Consider the following 21356-nt stretch of genomic DNA (forward strand, 5'->3'; position numbering starts at 1 on the left):
ATCTTTCATACCCATCCACTTCTCCCTTTCACCATTGTCTTTGCTTAAGGTTGGGCTTCTCTTAGACAGTTCTAATAACCGCCTAATTGGTTTTCCTTACTCAACTCTTTTCATTCTTCAGTCCACCCCCTTAACAATCTAATCATGTCTTTGCTTAAAAATTTTTCATGGTCACCTATGATCCAGAAATATGGGGTTTTCAAACTGTGCTGTCCAACATTCACCGTGAAGAACAGTTAAGAGGAAAAAGAGGAAGGAAAGTGAGAGAGTAGAGTTTCTAGGATCTGTCCCCCCATCTCTGTTTCAATCAAATAAATTTTGCTTTTCTCTATATTTATTTATGCTTCCAAGCAAATAACATTTGTTCATTCATATGTTTATTTTTACATCATATTATGAATACTTGTTACTTGTTTACAGGTCTGCCTTCCCTTCTGAACTGAAAGTCTGAGGAAGATATAAAGTGTGTCATGATCCTCTCTGATTTTGTAGCAGTTTGCTCAAAATAGGTGCTCCATAAATGTTTTTGTTGCTGAATGAAATGAAAGCCAAGAAAGTACAAATTTAACTGATCTTAGAATATAACAGACTGATATAGAGTATGAAAGCTAAAAACCTAAAGTAATTTGTTAAAAATGTAAGATAGGCAGACAATGAAATAAAGCACCTTTTCTGAGTTGATCAGTATTGGCATGTGATAACTTTTCACTAGCCATGACACAGTGTGGAAGAAAAAGTGCTCCATGAACAAAGCACATAAGGAGATACCATCAAAAGGGGGAGACCTGGAGAAAGATGGCCTCAACAAGTCTGGTGCAAAGAGAGAAAGGGGAGAGAACAAGTGCTTCCTGGGACTTGAAACTTAATTCAGGAATTTATCTTCTCTGGCTGACCTTAAGCAGAGAATGTACTGTTGGTTATACTGTTAGATCATTAAGCAAAATCTATTGTCTTTCTCAAGTGAGACTATATAGGCCCCATGATTTACTGACCTTATGACAAATACAATGATTGGCCCCAAACTGGTAGCATTCTTCATTGTGATATACATATTACCTAGAAGTTTCTAATATTCTAGAATTCTGCAATGATAACTCTAAATATCTTAGCAACAACACACAAACACTAAAGTTTTCACTGACCCCATATGCAACTGAATTTACCTAAGTACTAACAGAAAACTAGTTCATTCAGTTGAAGAAATAATTCAATTTACCTTATTGGCAATTTCCTCAGTTAAGAAAGATCAAAGCAGTCATTATAGAAGTTACCACATTTCTCCAAAGAAGTCTCAAAACAATCCATATGTACCTAATAAATTTTCATTAAGGCAGTTTTGCAACAAGACTAACCATTTAATTAAAAAGCTTTAGTTTGTGACTTCAGTTCATTATAACAGTTTATAAAGTTTAGGTTAAGACATCAGAAAACAAACTAGGGGGCATACATGGAAATGTATTAGCAACTACAAGAGACCTCAGCACCAATACTAAAGACTCACTTTAAAAGAGGATAGGGTGTGGCAAGCTGAATATTTGGGACTCCAAAAACATTTTCCCATGGAAATCATATTATACATGATGAGTGGGCTCCTAGCCTAGTCCACAAAAATGTTTTGAACATACAATGTAACTGAACCATAAATGCAAAAAGACTATTTATCTATATCCTAATATCTGTATAAACATGTTCATGATAAGTTTTGATAGATAAAATTTATTGAATGATTACTATTATTTAATTCAATCAATACATCAAGCCCCTGAGGTAGACTATTATGATTCCCCAATCAACAGATAAAAAACAGTCCTGTGGGATTAAGAAAAATAACTTGTCCCATGTCACACAACTAGTAATGTAGGAATCACTATTTGAATCGAGGAAGTAGGAGTCTGTTTCCAGTCTCTGAGGTAGGAGTTCTTCTGAGATAGAAAAGGGCTCATCAAGAAATGAGGCAGCCAGGTGTGATGTGCACATTTGTAATTCCAGTGGCTAGGGAGGCTGAGGCAGGAGGATTGTGAGTTCAAAGTCAGCCTGAGCAACTTAGCAAGACCATATCTCAAAATAAAAAATAAAAAAGCTAGGGATGTGGCTCAGTGGTTAACCATATCGCTGTCACAAAAAAAAAAAGAAAGAAAAGAAAAAGAAAAAGAAAGAAAGAAGAAGCAAGCAAGCAAACAAGCAGGCATGTTGTGCATGAACAACTGGTTTGCTTGATTCACCTCTACCAGTACAAAGGAAATGGTCCTTCTGCAGTCAGTCACTCTTCACCTGCTTGGAAATGGGGAACAAAAGGGCACATACCAAGTTAGGGAGGATGCATACTATATCCTTAGTGTGTATGTGTTGATGGTCTTTATGCAGCTTGTACTCTCGCTGTTCCCTGCAGCCTACTGCTCTCTGGTTCCTTTCTTATTTTAGAATTTTCAACTAACTTTGAGTGTTTTATGAGCAAGATTTGGCAATGAGTGACTTGACACCTTCTGACTAAGTTTGCTCATGACCTGGGATTTCAGAGGTTAAAGGCCAGAGTGTATTGCTGCTTCTGATGTGTTTATGGATTTCATGAAGGGCCCTGACATTTCTTTTTTTTATTTCCTAAGTAGAGAGTGAATGGAGCACAACCTGCAAAAAGAAATCACCATATTGTAACACACACTGTATTCCATACTTGAACTTATTCAACTTAATAGTCCAGTGTGACAGCAATGTGGTCTAATTTAGCTTCCTACTTGTTTGCATAGAAGTTGTGTGTCTCCAAATTATGGGAGGAGGGTTTTGTTGTTGTTGTGCTTTGTTGTTTGATCCTTAAAAAGCCATTTAAATGAACTTATTATAGATCTATCCCATTATAGGTTGATAATAAAAGGTAATTAGGTAGTGCTGACTGATTAGGTGCTAGCCTAGCTTTAGAGTACTATTTTCAAGCACAAAGGACTGGCTAATGCCATAAAATAAATACCAGATGACTCTGACAATGCATGTGTTCATTCTAATCTCTTGTTAAGAAATGCAGAGCAGGATACTTGTGTTCATGGGGCAACCGATGGCATCCCAAGTAGTACTCAAGCCTCAGAGAGTCAAGGGTTGAATGTTTTCTCATAGTTGAAGCTAGAGAGAGAAAAATGGAATATAAAAGGGAACCTCAGGAAAATAGAAGGGATAACAGTAGAGCAGAAGCAGGGAACCAAAGGGGAGGGAGCAGGAGAGGAAAAGGGGAAGGACTTGGGAACAAAGTGTTATCCAAATTATGCTATGTGCATGTGTGACTATATCCCAGTGCATTCCAAGTTTATATGTAACTGTAAGGTATCAATCAAAATAAATAAATAAAAGGAAAAGTAGAGGAAAGGGATTGCGGGAAGGAGAAAGGAAAGGAAGGGTTAATAGGAAAAGAAAGAAAGCAAAATGATGCAGGAAGTAGAAGAAGCTGAGAGAAGCAGAAAGAACAAAAAAGTAGGGCAAGGACAGAAGTCAAAGGACAATGTAAGAGAAGGTGGCTGGCTGGTGGGATGAAGCAGAATCGAAACAGAGATTAAAGGCTAGAAAATCTGGTTAAAGGAACCTAGATCCCAGATTCCACTCTGTTACTGCCACATTCTTCTGGTTCTGAAATGATAAGGAGATGGAAATGGTAATTACCCTGACTTGATCAGTGCATGCTATATACATATATTGAAATATCACATTGTGCTCTATTAATATATGCAAATATTACATGTTAATAAAAAAAATTTAAAAACTAAAATAAAATTTAAAAATGAGAAAAGTGATCATGGAAAAAAAATACCATCGTATTGAATATATCTTCCAAACTTCCCATTTATCTTCAACCCACACTTAGTTTCTGGTTCCAAGGCACCATTTAACATTATACATTTGTTCACATTTTATTTGAGAGCATTAGAAGGGACTAATTCACTGATACCTTAGGGTTTTTCCAAATTAACATATTAGGATCAAAACAACCTATGATATGATCTATAAAACAAGCATTATTGCTCACGTACACTGATTTCAGCTTCTATTTTACAGGTAGCTCATCAGCTGACAAGCTCTGTATACAAAAACACAATTCCTCCTATCGCTCCCCAGAGTATACACCACATGTCCCTATAATGGCTTTTATCACTACAGTGCTCTTCATTGACTTCTCCCCAAGATTACTATCTGTATGGAGTTGCTGAGTCCCACATGCGGCATATTTCACATCATGACCAAGTGTGTTTGCTTGGTAAGATAAGAGGGCTTTTTTTACTCTCCAAGATGTAAATTTAGTCTGGAAGTAATAAGATAGATAGCTCTGAACTGCTCTCTGAAGATTATGTCTTTGAAAACACTCATAAAGACAACACTCACCTAAACTATGGCGCTTTTGGCAAAGTCAGGAAAAGCTGTGGCCTATCTACAGCCAAAAGAACACAGGATCAAAGTAGGCAACCCACAAGATTCCCTGGTTTATGTAAGTAAATCTCATGTGATAGCCCAATATAGAAAATGAATTCAAGAGAAACTATTCTGATGGAACCAAGAACCCTACCACGTGATCACTCTCTTGGTATTTTCAGTAGCCCAAGGAACTTCATGCAACTAACTATTGGGCTTTGTGGAACCCATTAGTAAACCATAACATAATCAAATTCTACTCATTTGAATCAATAAGGGAGTAGACATTCAACAAGAAGTAAGGAATCTTCATAAGTTTGTGGAATTCCTGACTGACCAACATGGAATAGAGTTCAATCTTCAAATCATATAAAGTTTGTAGAGATAATAGAAATCTCCTTGTCTAGACCCCTCACATTCATTGGCCATGACTGGTGAGTTTTGCCATCTGAGCAGAGGGGGGCAATTCTTTAACCCTCACTCCCAAAAAACAAAGAAAGCAAAAGGCAAGACTAGCTACAACAAAAGGTCAGCTTAATTCTTGGAATAATGTTACAACTCTGATTCTCTCAGCTACAGAATTAATATTGCCTTCATAAATTAAACTTTCTTTGCTGAGAGGCTTATCTAAGGCATTTCAGAGTATCCTTTTATCAGAATGCAGGGTTTTCTATTTTTCCCCTTTCAACATTTTTTTTTAAAGAGAGAGTGAGAGAGGAGAGAGAGATAGAGAGAATTTTCAATATTTATTTTTTAGTTCTCGGCGGACACAACATCTTTGTTGGTATGTGGTGCTGAGGATCGAACCCGGGCCACACGCATGCCAGGCGAGCGCGCTACCGCTTGAGCCACATCCCCAGCCCTCAACATTTTTTTATTGGTACATTGTTGTATACAGTGATGGGATTTGTTGTTACATATCTGTACATGCACACAATATTAGAACTCAAAGGGTTTTCTAAAATACACAATCAGGTTAGAAAGGGTATAAATCAAAATGATAATGAAAGTCAGAAATGATCTTAATTCCTGGGCGTGGTGTAATCCATGCCTGTGATCCCAGCGGCTAGAAAGGCTGAGACAGAGGGATCTTGAGTTCAAAGCCAGCCTCAGCAACAGCGAGGAACTAAGCACTCAATGAGACCCTGTCTCTAAATAAAATACAAAATACAGCTGGGATGTGGTTCAGTGGTCGAGTGCCCCTGAGTTTAATCCCCAGTACACCTTCCAAAAAAGAAATGATCTTAATTATCAAAAAAAAACCCAAACCTTGATGTTCTTGGTGAAGTCATTTCTCATTGGCAAAAACACAGATTTCAAAAGCCACAGGATAAAAACATGTGACTAGAGATTTCAGTGGGCAAATAAATGCCTATCACTATGTCCAAGATTTGTTTGTTTATAACAACTCTGATTTTTGAGGAATTGAATTACTTGGGTATTAGGACAATAGGCATATGCATCTCTGGCTCATACCCAAACCATCATGTAAGGACTCAGGAATGATAAGCCGAAAGGAATACCAGTCTTGGATTATGCTGGGTCCCTGGTCACCACATTTTCAAACTTTTTATCTCTCATTTTTGCCTGGTCAGAGTTTTTTGGATTTTAGTTTGCTGTGGAAATCAATTCCTCCTTTGGCTGTCTTCTGGGTCATAACTCACCAGTTTAAGCTGTCTGCTTCTGAATTACAATCTAAATGAGACTTGCAGCTTTCCTATAGCTAAGTCTCATTTTCCTAAGCTGAATTCTTGACAACCAATGATTCTTAAGAGCTGTCGATCTTTTGACAGGCAATATTTTTTTTCTGATTAAAAAGAAGCCCTGTACTGTTCTATAGTTATTTTAGTTGTAGTTATCCCAACTGGCCCCTCCTTTTAGGCATAGGCTTGCCCTCAAAGTAGGAGTGTCAACAACCCATCAATAAACCTTGTTGTTCCCTAGTGGCTTATGGAAAAAGAAGGGAATGCTCCCAGCTCTTCCTGAAATACATTCAAAACAATATTGACTGAGTGCTAGCAAAGTATGCTTGCTTCTCTGGTGCTCAGGAAGTTTATGTCTGACTTTAATTCCAAATGAGCATGCGCCATCAAAGCCAGACATTCCAATCCACAGCACAGGTTCCAGTGGTTAGAGGAAACTAGATGCAGTTTGGCCTTTTAGTTGCTGTTTTTCAGTAGCTAGTGATTATTTTAATCTACTTAACCCTCTTTCCTAGACATTTAAGCTAAGTAGGATTTCCCTGATCCAATAATAATAATAATAATAACAACAACAACAACAACTAATATTTGTGTAGTGCTTTAAGTGTGGGGAAAGGAAGAGGGTGTGAAGTCTCTTAGTGTAGACAACAGGTCTGGATTTAGGTTTCTGACCTCCTCTCTCCCTGGACTTATATAGGCAATGAACTCTTAATCATGAGCAGTCAGATTGATGGCTATATTATGCACTGATATATGCTAGGTACTCCACCAGCAGCTAGCACATTTTAATGATAAACTTCATTTTCATAAAAAGCAAAATTGAAAAAGAAAATGGCATATCATGGAGATATTTCTTTTTTGATAGTGTTATTGGACTGGAAAATCTTAGAATGACACAGAGCAGAACATGATTTCAAGTAGGCTTTGACAGTAATGCTCATAATTTTTTATTGCTTATGATTTTTTTATATAAAATGGAAAAAATATGAGCAGAATAATAATGTGCTCTTTCTTGGTTGAACAACCATGCTCAAAGAGGCATGAAGAAGAATTATTTCTGAGTGTGAACAGTATTAAGAGGGCTTACTGCCTAGCTTTGTATTTGGCCTAGTCCTGGTTACCATTTTCATTTGGGGGTAGAAATCTGGTGTCATTGGTTCTGAAAACTTCACAAATTATTCTAATGTGCAATCAAAGAGAAGAACCATTGATTTAGGATCTCTGTTGCATATACAATACTGATATTGTTTTAGCATTGATACCAATAACTGTCTTCCAGTGATCCAGGGTTTGATATAGCACCATAATGGTTAATGCAAGGGTATTAAACACTTACCTGATACAGCTCCATATGGTTAAAACAAGGGTATTAAATACTTAAAGTTAATTTCAACTTTGATAAAGGTTTAGAAAATTATACATACAAAAGTTTCCATGATTTGGTGGATACAACTGAGATATTTAAAAATGTGATATTCCATCAAATCCTATTGATAAGAACAGCCCCATTATGTGTGAATACAAAGTTAATAAAAGGCACTCTTTTGTGCTGAAAAATGAAACAAACCAAATTTTTGTTTTATACAAATGATCATGCCTCCTTATTTAAAATCAGGTCATTATAATCACAGGTCTTAAAAATATATCCTCAATTAACAGAAAGTTGAGATCAGCAGAACAGCAACATTTGATTTGCACATCCACAGGGCGAGTTCGACTTTTAATCACAGTCACTTTGGCAAACAGAAGGAACAAGGCACTTTATTATTGGAAGCTATATTAAAAATGTCCATGGGCCACAGAACGACATGTCCAAGGCCAATTGTGTAGAGTGCAAAGACTTCAGGCAGTGGGGGATGGTAAGAAGTTTGTCTCCTCTCTGTCTCTGGAAGGGTACCAACCTCATAACATCAGTACAGTTAATAACTCTCTGACCTTTAAAAGGCATTTTATGAGCAAATTAGGTCAATTAGAATGGAGCAAAAACCCCAACCACTTTGTAACCAGGGTAAAAAAGTAGCCAATTCCTTGCATCAAATATATGTTAACAGACAATGTTCATACAGGGTTTTAGTTTGCTGAATTAAAACTGACAAAAGAAAGACACAAAGAAAGCCACAGTGAGATGCAAATGACTTTGAAATGTAAAGCCCCAAACTTCACTTTGAACCTGTCCTATTCAGTGTTGTTTGTTCATGAGAATTACACTGAACTGTACAGAACCCTCTAGTCCTTAAGGGGATGGGGTGTGGCCAGTGTAGAGGGAAAGTTCTTGGGAACTACATGCTAACTGATTTATACACATTATTCATTTTGTTTTCATGCCAGCTCAATGAGATAGCTATTGTCCCTATTTTATAGAAAGGAAACAGATTTAGAAAGGCTTTAAGGGACACACCCAACTCCTGTCTAGTGAATCAATTATTTTTTACAAACATGTGCCACTCCATTCTACCACTCTTCTTTCAATAATTTATCTTCTTTCCTTCCACTTCTTTCCATCTCAAAGCCTTAAAACCAGTGGACAGGTGATAGTACTGGAAGGATTTTAAAGGGGAAAAAACCTAATAGAACACTCTTTCATTCCTCTCTTAAAATCCTAAACGATTTTCTGTTTTACCACACATGGCCTGGTCACCAGGATCCAAGGAAGTGTAGGCTCCCTATGGGCTCATGTTATATTTTTTGCTTTTTAATCTCCCCCTGGTTTCAATGACTATGTTTTTCAAATCCCAAATAAGGGCATCTAGCCTGAGACATTATGTTTTTTTAAGAGATCATGAGGATAGCATATTTTGAAATTAAAGCTTAAAAAGTACTCCTGGTGTCTTGGAAAGATAGGCTCAGAATAGGGCTGACTCAGTATGGACATGTTGATTAATTAATTGGAACCTGATCACACAAGGAGAGTAATGAGCAAAGTTAAAGTAAATTCTTATCACTGGAATTCAACAGGGTGGTCTTTCTGACAGGTCTTTTTGTCATAGTCTTAATGTAGGCTTTCCTAAACCTTGTGGTTTGTTAACCTGCAAGTACTTGTTTAGATATAAGGCTGTGGATTCTAAAAGACAAGCTGTTAATTATGAGTTCTAATCTGAAGGTAGAAGATGCCTATAAAGATTAAAACTTGTTTCCTTTTTTCTAACAATTAGCAGCCTAGCTGAAGAGCGATCAATTATAATTGAGGAACTGAAGAAGGTAATAAATGCATTACTGAGAACAGTTGCTTTACAGAACCATTTTTTTAATCCTTAAATTCTGCAGGTTGTAAATTACTCATTAGAAGGCAGAAAGCAAAATAGCCATAATCCATTTAGTGCCTCCAAACTCCACAGACTTAGAGGAGGAAATCCATGGAAACAATGGGCCTGATGTGTTCTTTCACTGCTATTTCTTAATGGGCAAAGGTAGTTAAACAATAAGGAAAAGCCCAAGTAATTATCCTGATGCGATGGTCCATAGGTCAGGGGTGGACTTGATTAAATTCATGGAGGGCTGACCCACAAATGGTGGGAAAATGCCCCTTCTTTTCCACTCAGCGCTGCAGGCAGCTAATCAATGTGAACATCTCACTTCCAGATTATTTCATGAGACCAGAGAAATAGCCCACAGCATTCATTAAGGCATTCACTCATATCTGTTGTTTTCCAGTCAGTGTATGGACTAGGACAAGAGGCCAAGTACCAGAGAGGAATTAGAAGGGGGCCAAGGAGGAGACTATCCTCCTCTCCACACATAGGAAATATAGCTCCCATTTACAAAATATTCAGCTGTGAAAACAACTAGACAATTAGTTTGTAGGTTTCTTTGCATGTACAAAAAGGCACATATATTTGGTTTGAATGTGGATTTTTGTAAGCTTAATGTGAGCACATTTAACTATTTACTAAGGGGCAATGGTTTTTTAATACCTAGAAATGAAATTCAATTTTAGGCTTTTAGTGGTAATGACACAGATGATATGAATGAGTTGTTTTTTTTAAAAATTTTTAAATGTGTTTTAATTAGTTATACCTGACCATAGAAGGCATTTATGCACTTTGGTATATCATACATAGATAGGATATAATTTCTTATTTTTCTGAGTGTACATATTGCAGAATCATATGAATGATTTTGGGGGGTAAAATTCAAGTCTGTGTATATTTCTTTTTTTTCAACAATATAATGACCTTTATATACGTAAAACAGCTTCTGGGTCACCGTTAGACTAAATACAATAGAATACCTACTGGTTTGCTTCTGTACTGAGAAGAAATTTCTTTTATACTTCTTTGCCTTTTTCCTTCATGATCAACAGCACCTTTCTGAATAAAGATGGTGGGATTAGGCTATGAAATGGAACTTTTTTTCTTTGCAGAGGTAAGTGGACCACATGAGGATCAAATCTCCATTTCTGGAGCAGCAAACTGAGTTACCCAACCCCAACTATTTCCAATCATTTTCTACTTGACAGTCTTCTAATGACGTTTGTGATTTCACCAGACTGGTGCTATGTCTATCTCTGTGTTCCATTCCAGTACCCACCAAGTTGTTGTTGCTCAATAAATCATTAATGATAATGAAGGGAAATCCAGTTTAAAATTATAGCTGTTTGGAAATGTATTAACTTTGTTAAAGTCATTATAAAGTAAGTGTTTCCTAGATAGATTATTTAACCATGTCACATGATAAATATTTTTGCTTCCCACATCTTCTCTTCTTTCCATTTCTACTGTTCTTATTGTAGAGAGCTATACTAAAGAATTTTTTTATAACTTTATTTATTTTTATGTGGTGCTGAGGATTGAACCCAGTGACCCTTTTCATTAGACATACTGACTTCAAAGCACTTTAGGAAACCATTGAGGCATGGTAAGAAAACTTTACAAAGCTCACAGTAATTTTAAAATTACAACCTGTTGCTTCTATGTTATTTGTCCCAGGAAAAAGTCAATTTTGGAGAAAACCAGAAATGTTATCTGGCCTTTCCCCTTTCCTGGGGATGAACTATCCGAGTTCTCCTCTCACTTACCCTGAGTGGATTTTCATTAAGGTAAGGGGGTTCACCTTCCACCATTTCAATTGCCATAATTCCCAAAGACCATATATCAACTTTTGGACCATAAGCTTTGCGAGTCACCACCTCAGGTGCCATCCAATAGGGAGTTCCCACCATGGTGCTTCGTTTACTTTGCTCAGGAGTGATCTGGGCACAGAACCCAAAATCAGCTGTAGAGAAGAAAAATCAATTAAAATAAGCCCACACTCTTTCATTCTACAATAGGATACTTTCAGATATGGTTGAACCTTCCTGTGAAACACTGAGCTTCCATAGCTGCCTAGCTCACATCCTTTTGATACTTAATTTCTCAGCTGGTTCTGGTTTTAGTGGGGTCAGAAATAATCATTGATGTCATTTTTACCAAGCTTTAATATATTTCAGTGTCCATTATTGTTTCCTGCAAGTTACAGTATCCTTCACTTTTCAAATTAGGTACTTGTCATCCAGTCATAACAAAAAACACTAGAAATTGTGAAATATTAAGTGCAAAAATTCTGGACACAATCTACAGGAACACAACATAAAACAAATTAATTAAAATTGGGTTCTCAATGCTTCCAAATAAATTATTTCAGCAGCCATTATCTTCTATCTTCTTAAGATAGGTAGTAAAAGAACAGAAATTCCCTGATATTTTCTCAAACATGATCTGAATCAAAATACCTACTCAATTTAACAGAGCCATCCATCCCGAGGAGAATATTGTCACTCTTTATGTCTCTATGGATCACTTGGTTTGAGTGCAAGAAATCCAAAGCTTGGAGGCACTATTGAACCAGAAAAAAAGTTCCAATTATATCACAAAGAATTTTTTAAATTCTAAGTTTAATTTCTAGACAAATTATTGGGGAAGGATATAATTTTGTGTTGTCAAATGAAATTGATTACTGCATGCCTTAACACCACTTTAAAATAACACTATCACTTAAATCAGTGATGTTACTTAGCAGAATAAGTTTGATGGCTCCCATGTCAGACTAGGCCATGAAAGAGTAAGGATATAAGTAGCACTAATTATGAATACAGCAAACCTAACACACAATATAATCATCCTTTGGCCTAGTTATCTGCAAGGTGTAGATTCAGCTTGGTCTTTTCAGATGTAGGAAGCCTCTGTGTATATGATTTCATTTGATTGAATAGGTTTGGAGTAGTACCCAGGAATCTGCATTTGAAACATGTGCTCTAAGCTACTTCTGATGGAGAGCCAAGTTTGGGAAGGTCTCCTAGTTTATAAAATAACTATAGATACTTGTTTGGAGATGCTTTTGTATTGTAATACCAAAAAATGGAAACCACAGGCTCAGGACTTGAATGACAATAAATTTGATATATTGCATGAATAGTGTCTGGGGTGCAGGAAATGAGAATAAGAGGAAAACAAAGGAGGAAATTCAAGCAAACAATTTAATACAAAATGTAAAGATTAGCTGATATCATTTATTTTTGTTTTTCTATCATTTGTTTCCACGTTTTAGTGAATCATTATTCCTATTTTGTTTGTATAAAACTTCACCATAATGAATGAGATAGAGGACAATGCCCAACATGAGACTCTAATGAAAAGTGTGTGTTTTTAAAATTATTGAACAAAATAATTATAACAAAAATCCTTTATTTAGCTTGGAAGTAAGAACATGACACCATTATTGGAAAAGAGACATGCACAGGCCTACTGGAGGGCTATGGGGAATATCCACCTTGTAGTATGAAAGCAACTGCTTTCTGGGCTGAAGGAGAACCTTGTTTAACTTGCCTTCTGGAAAAAGACCGGAATATCATGTGGTCATATTTTACATGTAGTAAAAAATAAATATTGTGTTAAAATTCCCCCAAATCAGGAATAAATTCCATGTGAACATCACCATTTTGCATATTCACTATAGTGATATGAATATGGCACCTCAAGGATTAAATATGGCACCTCAAGGATTGCATAATGGAACTCAAAAGATTGTCAAAAAGAGCAACTAAAATAAACAAGGGGCTGGGGAGACTGATGCAAATAAATGCTACTAGGTTAAGATTCAAATTGAAGTCAGGCTCTCCAGTTGTTTTTTCATTAGAAAACTTTTGTTATTGTTACTTAGATGTTATAAACATTCTGAACAAGCATAAATACTAATTTTGGTGTACTCATTGGTAAGAAATGCTCTATTTTCTTACCTCTCTGCAAACAGCTGCTATCTGTCCTTCATCCATACAGGTCTCTGTGACCACATCAGTCAAAGAACCACCAGCCAAGTATTCCATGACCACCCACAGTTCATCACCAACTAAGTAGCTATAACAAGAAAAGAAAAAGACTTTGACTTGTGACCAAGTCTCAGTTCTGAGAGAAGTCAGTTGTGAGTGGATCTATGTCTATTATCTATAGTTATTCAAGAACAAAAAGTGTTCAAATATGAGCACAGAGGTCACCAGAGCCTTACTATACAGGCAAAGAGCATGAAGTTATAGAAAATAACTTGGGGCCATGTTTAGACACTTAAGCAGTATCATTGGGTCTCTGGTTCCTTGTTTAGCAAGAGCGAGGATTTATAAGGAATGGAAGGACCCTTGATGTGCCTTTATGCCCACATCACTATGAAATTAAACTACAATGTCCATAAGATGCACTTGGGAGTCTATTAAAAATGAAAATTCACTGGGTCCATTTCATGAGTTATGGCAAGCAGCCCAGAAACCTGCATTTCTACAAGTGCAAATACTATTTTGACAAAATTATGAATGCACAGGGTCACTTTGCTGCAAGTGAGTCCCCAAGGGCATTTTATGAAACACTGATCATGACTCTCAATTTCCATCCTCCTTTTTTCCTCCTTCCAATATCATTGATCTACCTGGTCTAAAACTCAGACAGCAAGATCTTAAGCTCATGGAGGTTGAAGAACTAGCCTTTTCTTTTGTATTCCCTCAGAACAGCAGAGTTGTGCTAAACAAACACTTACTGAAACTGAAAGAGACAGATGTTAACCACAAGTGAAGAGTTAGTGCTGTCTTTAAATGCCTATTTATAACACTGCTAATACTACTGATGAAAGAAACATTAATTACCTGGTTTAGGAAAAGGTTTAAGATTAAAGTCTCAATTCCCTAGACCTCACTGTCAGTTCCTCACAAAGCACCCATTAAAGCAGGGCCATTGTAGTCAGCCTTTCTTCATTCAGCCTCCTAGAGATCTTACCCACTCCAAACAAACACTAAAAGAAATGCTTAAAGCACCACAGCTCTTTATTTCCTGCCAATGTGGAGCCACAATCCGCAAGTAGAAATTACACAAACTGTTTGTGTTTAGAACCAAACCCATAAAACCTTTCATGTTTGATGGGCGGTCAAAGATAAGTGGGTAAATGTATCTCACACTCTACTACTTTGTAGCATTTGAGAAATATTTGACTGTTAAATTAATAAAAGCCCAATAAAATAATTTACCAAGAAAAGGCCATCCCATAAGAACAACACATACATAATGAGAGAAAACACTTACCTATCTAAATAATTAACAATATTGGGATTCTTATTTTCCCTCATAACCAGAATTTCATTAATAATTAATTCTTTTTTGGGTTGTTGTTGAAGGTTCATCTGCTTTATGGCCACCTGAATGATGATGAAAATATGAGAATGAATCACAATTATCACAATAAACACAAACATCAATATTTTGGGAACACAGAATGAGGCATACAAATTATTTACTAAGCTCTTTCTCTGTACCACAAATCCATGAGTAAATTATCTACATTTTTTTTCATAAGAGATGTCATTAACAAGGAATAAATATGAATAAAGGAAAATAATCAGAAATAAATGTTAGCACTAACCTCTTGTCCTGTTGCAATGTCAAGTGCTGTATAAACAGTACCCGATGCCCTGTGAAGGTGAAATTTATCAAATGAATAAGCAATAAAGGTGTTACCAATGTATTTCACTTGCAACAAAATACTGGTTATTTGCAGGAGAGGAAAATTAGCAAAGTCAAGATTAAAGGATGAAGTAAAACAAGAGCATATTTTTAAAAATTATTATCATGGTAAGGACATTGAGCATAAGATCTACCCTTTTAACAAAATTTTAAGTGCACAATATTGGAACAACCTCTTTATAAAGTAATTACACCTGAATCATTCACTGTCTATCCCTTGTGGTGGGCTAGAAACTCCAGTCAAGATTTTTTGGCACCAGTTTCTGGGCCATGCTCTATGCAATTATGGGAAACTACTGAAATATTCTGAATATTCCTCAACTCGTACAACAATGAAAATTGAAGGCCTCTGCTTAAACTGAAATCTAGTTTAGCAAAGGCAACATCACCTTTTGCTTAGGCAAGTAGAAATTAACCTTCACTTTTAGCAGAGGAACAGTGTGGCTCTTTTAATATATTTCTTATTTTTAAGAATATGTTCATCTAACTAATCAACCACTCAGTGCTGTACCAGTACTGTAGCTACACAAAGGAATAATGTGGTTTTATTATGGCATTAGTTAGCTGAAGTATTGCTTTAGCCAGATACCCTTTTAAACTCCATCATTCCTTAAGGACTGGTAGTATTCAGGTTTCTATTCTAACATTAATTACAGTGTTCCCATGCTTAAAAATAGAAATTATAAAGTTAAATTCACAGTAACTTTCTGTGAACCACACCTGCATTTTGAACCATCTTTCACCTCCACCCCCAATAAAAAGGAAAAAAAAATACTGTCAATTTCATCTGTGGTAAATAAAGGAATTAGGTTTGAAATCAGTCCTGTGATCCACTAGGCATTGTAATGCTCCCACTTTCCTATCTAAACTCTCTGGTAATTGTTGTTTCTCTTTTACTCTCCATTTATCCCTTATGTTGTTTTGTTTTCTGAGTCCAGACATTCTTTTCTTATGTCTGGTATTTCCTAGTATTTCTTCTCTCATCTTCTCCCTGGGTGAGCCAAAATATTTCTCATAAGCCTAGGAATTTTATATTACCTGGTCCCAGGAAAAAATGGGTAGTGTAGTATAAGGAATATTTGACTATTTGTAGAGATGGGAGCTCTAATATTTGGCATACTATCAACAGCCTATATGACCTTGGAGCAATGCATTTCCTTTTACTGTTTTAATCCTCTCACATGAAAAATAGTGATCACAATAACAGCAAACATATATTGAGCATATAGTGTGTGTGCGTGCAAGACACTATGACAAACTTCATATAACTTCTCTTATTTTTTAATATTCTTTAAGTTGTTGATGGACTTTTATTTATTTAAATGCAGTGCTAAAAATCTAATCCAGTGCCTCATACATGCTAGGCAAATGCTGTACCATTTGAGTTACAACCCCAGCCCATGTAGCTTATTTTATGTATTCTTTACCTTATTTCTATATAAGGAAAATTTATCATTTTCATGGTATATATGAGGACCCTAAGGTTGACAGAAGTTAAGTAACCTGGCCAAGGTTGTACAATTTATAATTAAGGTCATCTGACTCGCTCACATGTAAAGTATAGGGAATGGGCTACTTTGTTCCTAAAGCTCTTTAATTCTATCATCTATAGCCAACAACTGTACTTCCCTCCACATCCTGCATGAGTTTTAAATATCTATTCCAACTAAGCTGAAAAATCACACAAAATAGAGACCACTAAACCTGGAATTGATAATTATAGAAATTTCTTAGGTTTGAGGATTATATTAAATAAATTATTCTCTCCATTTTGTGTTTCTGATTCTGGGTTCAGAGCACATAGTTAGTGCCCAATAAATATCTGCTGAATTAACACATTAATAAAAATATCCTCGAGCAAGCATATGATTGCAATAAGAATTTTTTCCATTGAAGAAAACATTTCTTCTACTTAAGTCTACATAAAAACACTTCCTCTTGGAATAAGCTATAAGACATTCCTCACTTTAAGGGCCAGAATGTGATTTTTTTTTCTTCTGAATTCAGAGCTGTTCTAAGTTCAAAGGAATAGATAGATCATCTCAACCTGGTGTATATTATAGCTGGAATAATCCCTGAGCAACTTCTTATACTGAATTGCAAAATACAATTTTAAATTCATTTGTATATCTTTACATATTTAGGCCATTTTCACAACTCCTTCAGATGCAAAAGAGTAATGATATTTGCAAAGTCAGGTAATATTAGGAGTGCAGAGACTCAAACAGCAAAATCTAGGTATTTAGCCCTGTGCCTGGATCACAGTTCATGCTTAATATGGTAACTGTTATTATTGTCTGATTTTACTGCTGTTACTACTTTCCTAGTACAGGATGACTGATTCACTGAGTTCTTGGTTGGCCCTTCCCAATCTCCCAGCCAAAACATCCTTGCTAGCATCTGTCTTTATTTTCCAAAGGACAGAGGTTAAGGGTGATAAAGTGGAACACTTTGTAGAGGTTCCACATCTTTTTTTCTCCCTAGGGAAGTGTTTTTGTCTTTTTCTTTTAAGCTTGGAACACTGTTATCAAATGAAACCACATGCAGGAACCCTCAATATAAAACAATTAAAATGGGAGCTGGTCCAGCTAAATCTGAGGAGGAAGGCCCAAAATGCCAGCCCAGGCAACTCCCCTTATCCTCTACCAGCATTCCTCCAACCTCAAGACCATTTCACTGTACTAGGACCTAAAACTGTGATTGACTGGGAGTGAAAGGGGGATTAGTGTTTAACATCTCTTGCGCTTTACATGGCAAATCCTTTGGGGTTTCTGTCCCCTAATTCCTTCAGCATTTTATTGTCTTAAAATTGCTGGATTCTAACCCTGGAATCCTAATATCCTGGGTTTTATGACATTCAGTGGTATAGAATTGCCACAAATTCCTAATTCACAGAGGTTTACAGACCCTGAAACTCTAGATCATCAGTTATTAACTAAAAATGAACTTCCCCCCTCATTTCCCCTTCCCCCACCTGACTGAGTGTACATAATTATTTAGTGTGAGCCATTTTCCCCTTTCCCCTCACCCTTGTTCCCAGTATTAAAATAGTGATATACTCTCCATCCTATTTACCACCCCAAAAACAAACATGTTGCTAGTTGGTTGGAATTCATTGCTCTGATTAGTAAGTGATTGGTTTACCCAATTCCAGCCTTTGTAGAAACCTCAACTAAAATGCACATACTCAAGTATAATCTGCACAGTGAAATTTAGTGCCTTATCCCTAGCTCCATCTCAGCATGCCTAATAGTTCTTTGCACCCCAAGTCTACTATATTTCTATATTCTAACAATCTAAGATTCAGTGGTATAAGTGCAAATCTCTCCCTTCAACAGATGTCAAAAATTTTTAAGACTCATTTATTGAAGCACTTTCATTGCCTATCACTGGGCTGAGATCAGTATCCCTTATTCTTTTTCATCCTAACCTCCCTTGGTCCACATTCAACTACTTCCTAGTTGTATGACACTGGGTAAATAATTTAATCTCATTATGACTCAAGATTGAAAGAGGATTAAATGTCTACAGTGCTTAAAATGTAAACATTCCTGACCTATACTATTTGTCCAGTAAATATTAGTGATATTATTTGATTGATGGCAGTCTGTGGATGACTAGGAAGCTCTTTAAGTGCCTGGAAGTTTTCAAGATATTTGATATCTCAAAATTCATAACAGAAATTCAACATTCATCTGAATGCAACTAATTCAAATATCATATACATGTTATTTTAGCTGGAATTATATTAACTAATGATTATGTTAGATATTGCATGGTGGCCAGAAGGCTCTAGGCAATAGTTAAGTTATATGCATTTTAAAAAATTTAGTTGTAGATGGACACAATACCTTTATTTTATTTATTTTTACATGGTGCTGAGAATAGAGCCCAGTGCCTCACATGTGCTAGGCAAGCACTCTTCCATTGAGCTATAGCCCCAGCACAGTTATATGCATTTTCTTTTTGCGTATTTAAGTATAATAAATAAACAATTACTTAATAAATACAATATACTCATCAAAATTATTTACAATCTGGGGTTCATAGAGACTATTATAGAGGTCTTGGTGGTGAAGGTGAGAAGACCTCTTCTTCTAATAATTGAAGCACAGTAGTATATATGTACTTCAAAAGAAACAATCTTTAAGCCAAACATGTATCACACTGATTCCTAAAAGATGAATTCTGCAACATCCTGGAGTATCTTAAAGTATCTCAATATATATTTTACAAAATAAATTTTAATTCACTTTAACAAAAATAAAGAAAGAAAGGAAAGAAAGGAAAGAAAGAAAGAAAGAAAGAAAGAAAGAAAGAAAGAAAGAAAGAAAGAAAGAAAGAAAGAAAGAAAGAGTGAGTGAGTCTGGCTAGTCCCAGTGGTGCATGCCTGTAATCCCAGTGGCTCAGGAGGCAGAAGCAGGAAGATCATGAGTGCAGAGCCAGCCTCAGCAATTAGCAAGACCATAAGCAACTCAGTGAGATCCTGTGTCTAAATAAAATATAAAAAAGGACTGGGGATGTGGCTCAGTGGCTAGGTGCCCCTGAGTTCAATCCCTTGTACCAAAAAAAAAAAAAATCAGTATCTTTCAGGTCTGTGGGTTATACAGATACTAGAAATCAATCTAACAAAGATGGAGGTTAACACTCCTAATTCACTGACATACTGGAGCTGTTATGCTAAAATGGTCCATATTGTCAATTCGATTTTTATGAAGCCACTTAATTAAATTCATCCTTATTATCCTTCCATTCCTATTATATTGAAGTCAAAGATTGCTGTAGAGAGAACATATGTTTATGCTCGGGATTTTATTTATTCCAAATCTCAGTTCCTTAGATGGCAAAAAGAAATTATGTACTATTAAAACTCAAGGGCTGGGAATGTGGCTCAGGCGGTAGCGCGATCATCTGGCATGCGTGCGGCCCGGGTTCGATCCCCAGCACCACATACCAACAAAGATGTTGTGTCCACCAAGAACTAAGAAATAAATACTAAAAAAATTTCTCTCTCTCTCTCTCTCCTCTCTCTCTCTCTCTCTCTCTCTCTCTCTCTCTCTCTCTTCTCCCCCTCTCTCACTCTCTCTTAAAAAAAAAAAAACTCAAGGGAAATAGAGATCATCCAGTTTTACCTCCTTATTGCAGATAAGAAACCTGAAGCCCCAAGAGTGGAAGTATATGTGTAATATGACACAACCAGTAAGTAATAAAGGGCTCCTAACTCTGAATTACAGACCTTAGGGTTAACCTACACTCCAGTTAAAGAATATTAAACCAACACATTGTTCATTCATCATCAATTACAGTTGTGATGAATTCTCCACATCACATTAGATACTTTATCAACAGTCTGTCCCTGACGTGGCCAAGTGCATAATACTCAAATGGAAACACTGGCATCTAGCCCAAACGGTCTAGCAAGGAAAAAAAAAAAAACAATTCACTATTTTTCCTGACAAGTCAATTTAATTATCAGCACTCTTCATCAGGTTTTGATATTTCCTGCTAAGAGCCAATGTCAAACCATAAACCTGAGTAGCTGCCAAAGCAGCAGCATGGTGGAGCTAAAAGGTTAGATAAATCACCTTGATTTCAGCATGGAAATGAATTAAAGGAGGGAAAGAAGGGCAAGGAAGTGAAGCTAAAATGAAGCTCATGGACTGGGGAAAAAGAAAAAGACATGAGGACTAAAGAGCTCAATGAGGTCCAATGTGAGCCTAGTGGGAATAAGAGTGAGGAAACCTGAAGGATAGGCAATATCTCCATGTAAGGTTATATATATATATAGTGCCAATGCAGTCATGGTAAGGATTTTAAACTCCATTTAGGATGGTTATTTTTTACATCTACTCTTACTTCTATTGCTGCTAGAAAAGCCTATATCATTTATTGAGACTTTCTGCTAGATCTCAGTAAATAGAAGATCTCACTTAATCTTCACCCTATACAACCCCATTATCCTCATTTTACAAATGAATAATAGAAACTGGGAAATGGTAAGTAGCTTGCCCCCAAGGTTATGCAGTTAATCAGCAGCTGAGCTTAAAAATGTAGCCCGTGCTCTTAACTATCATTTCTGTTTGAAATAGATCATTAACATTTTTCATCAATGCTAAGTGCATGTGTGGTACTTCCTCATGGTCACAATTGTATCCATTATGCTAAGCTACTCCCACTCTCAAATATTTATCTTGTCTCTAATTTTCTGCTTACTTAGTCCATGTGTCCCCGTTAAGCCATTTAGTTTGTCTCAGGACATGGTATGTTTGATTCTTTTGATATAACCATACAAGCT

The 21356-nt window shown here is 36.3% G+C and overlaps 1 protein-coding gene across 20 annotated transcripts in view; it reads right to left on the bottom strand.

The window, feature by feature from the left end:
- The window catches only part of Pak3 (p21 (RAC1) activated kinase 3), a 259089-nt gene that overhangs the window by 15068 nt on the left and 222665 nt on the right, over positions 1-21356 (bottom strand). For all 20 annotated transcript variants that reach the window (XM_078034382.1, XM_078034379.1, XM_078034381.1 and 17 more), the window contains 5 exons: positions 14961-15009; positions 14624-14736; positions 13300-13417; positions 11801-11900; positions 11104-11300 (listed from right to left, as the gene is read on the bottom strand). In XM_078034382.1, the coding sequence (XP_077890508.1) occupies positions 11104-11300; positions 11801-11900; positions 13300-13417; positions 14624-14736; positions 14961-15009 (577 nt within the window). The remainder of the gene's footprint in view (positions 1-11103; positions 11301-11800; positions 11901-13299; positions 13418-14623; positions 14737-14960; positions 15010-21356) is intronic.

The sequence above is a fragment of the Ictidomys tridecemlineatus genome, chromosome X (assembly GCF_052094955.1).
Source record: "Ictidomys tridecemlineatus isolate mIctTri1 chromosome X, mIctTri1.hap1, whole genome shotgun sequence".
Taxonomy (NCBI): Eukaryota; Metazoa; Chordata; class Mammalia; order Rodentia; family Sciuridae; genus Ictidomys; species Ictidomys tridecemlineatus.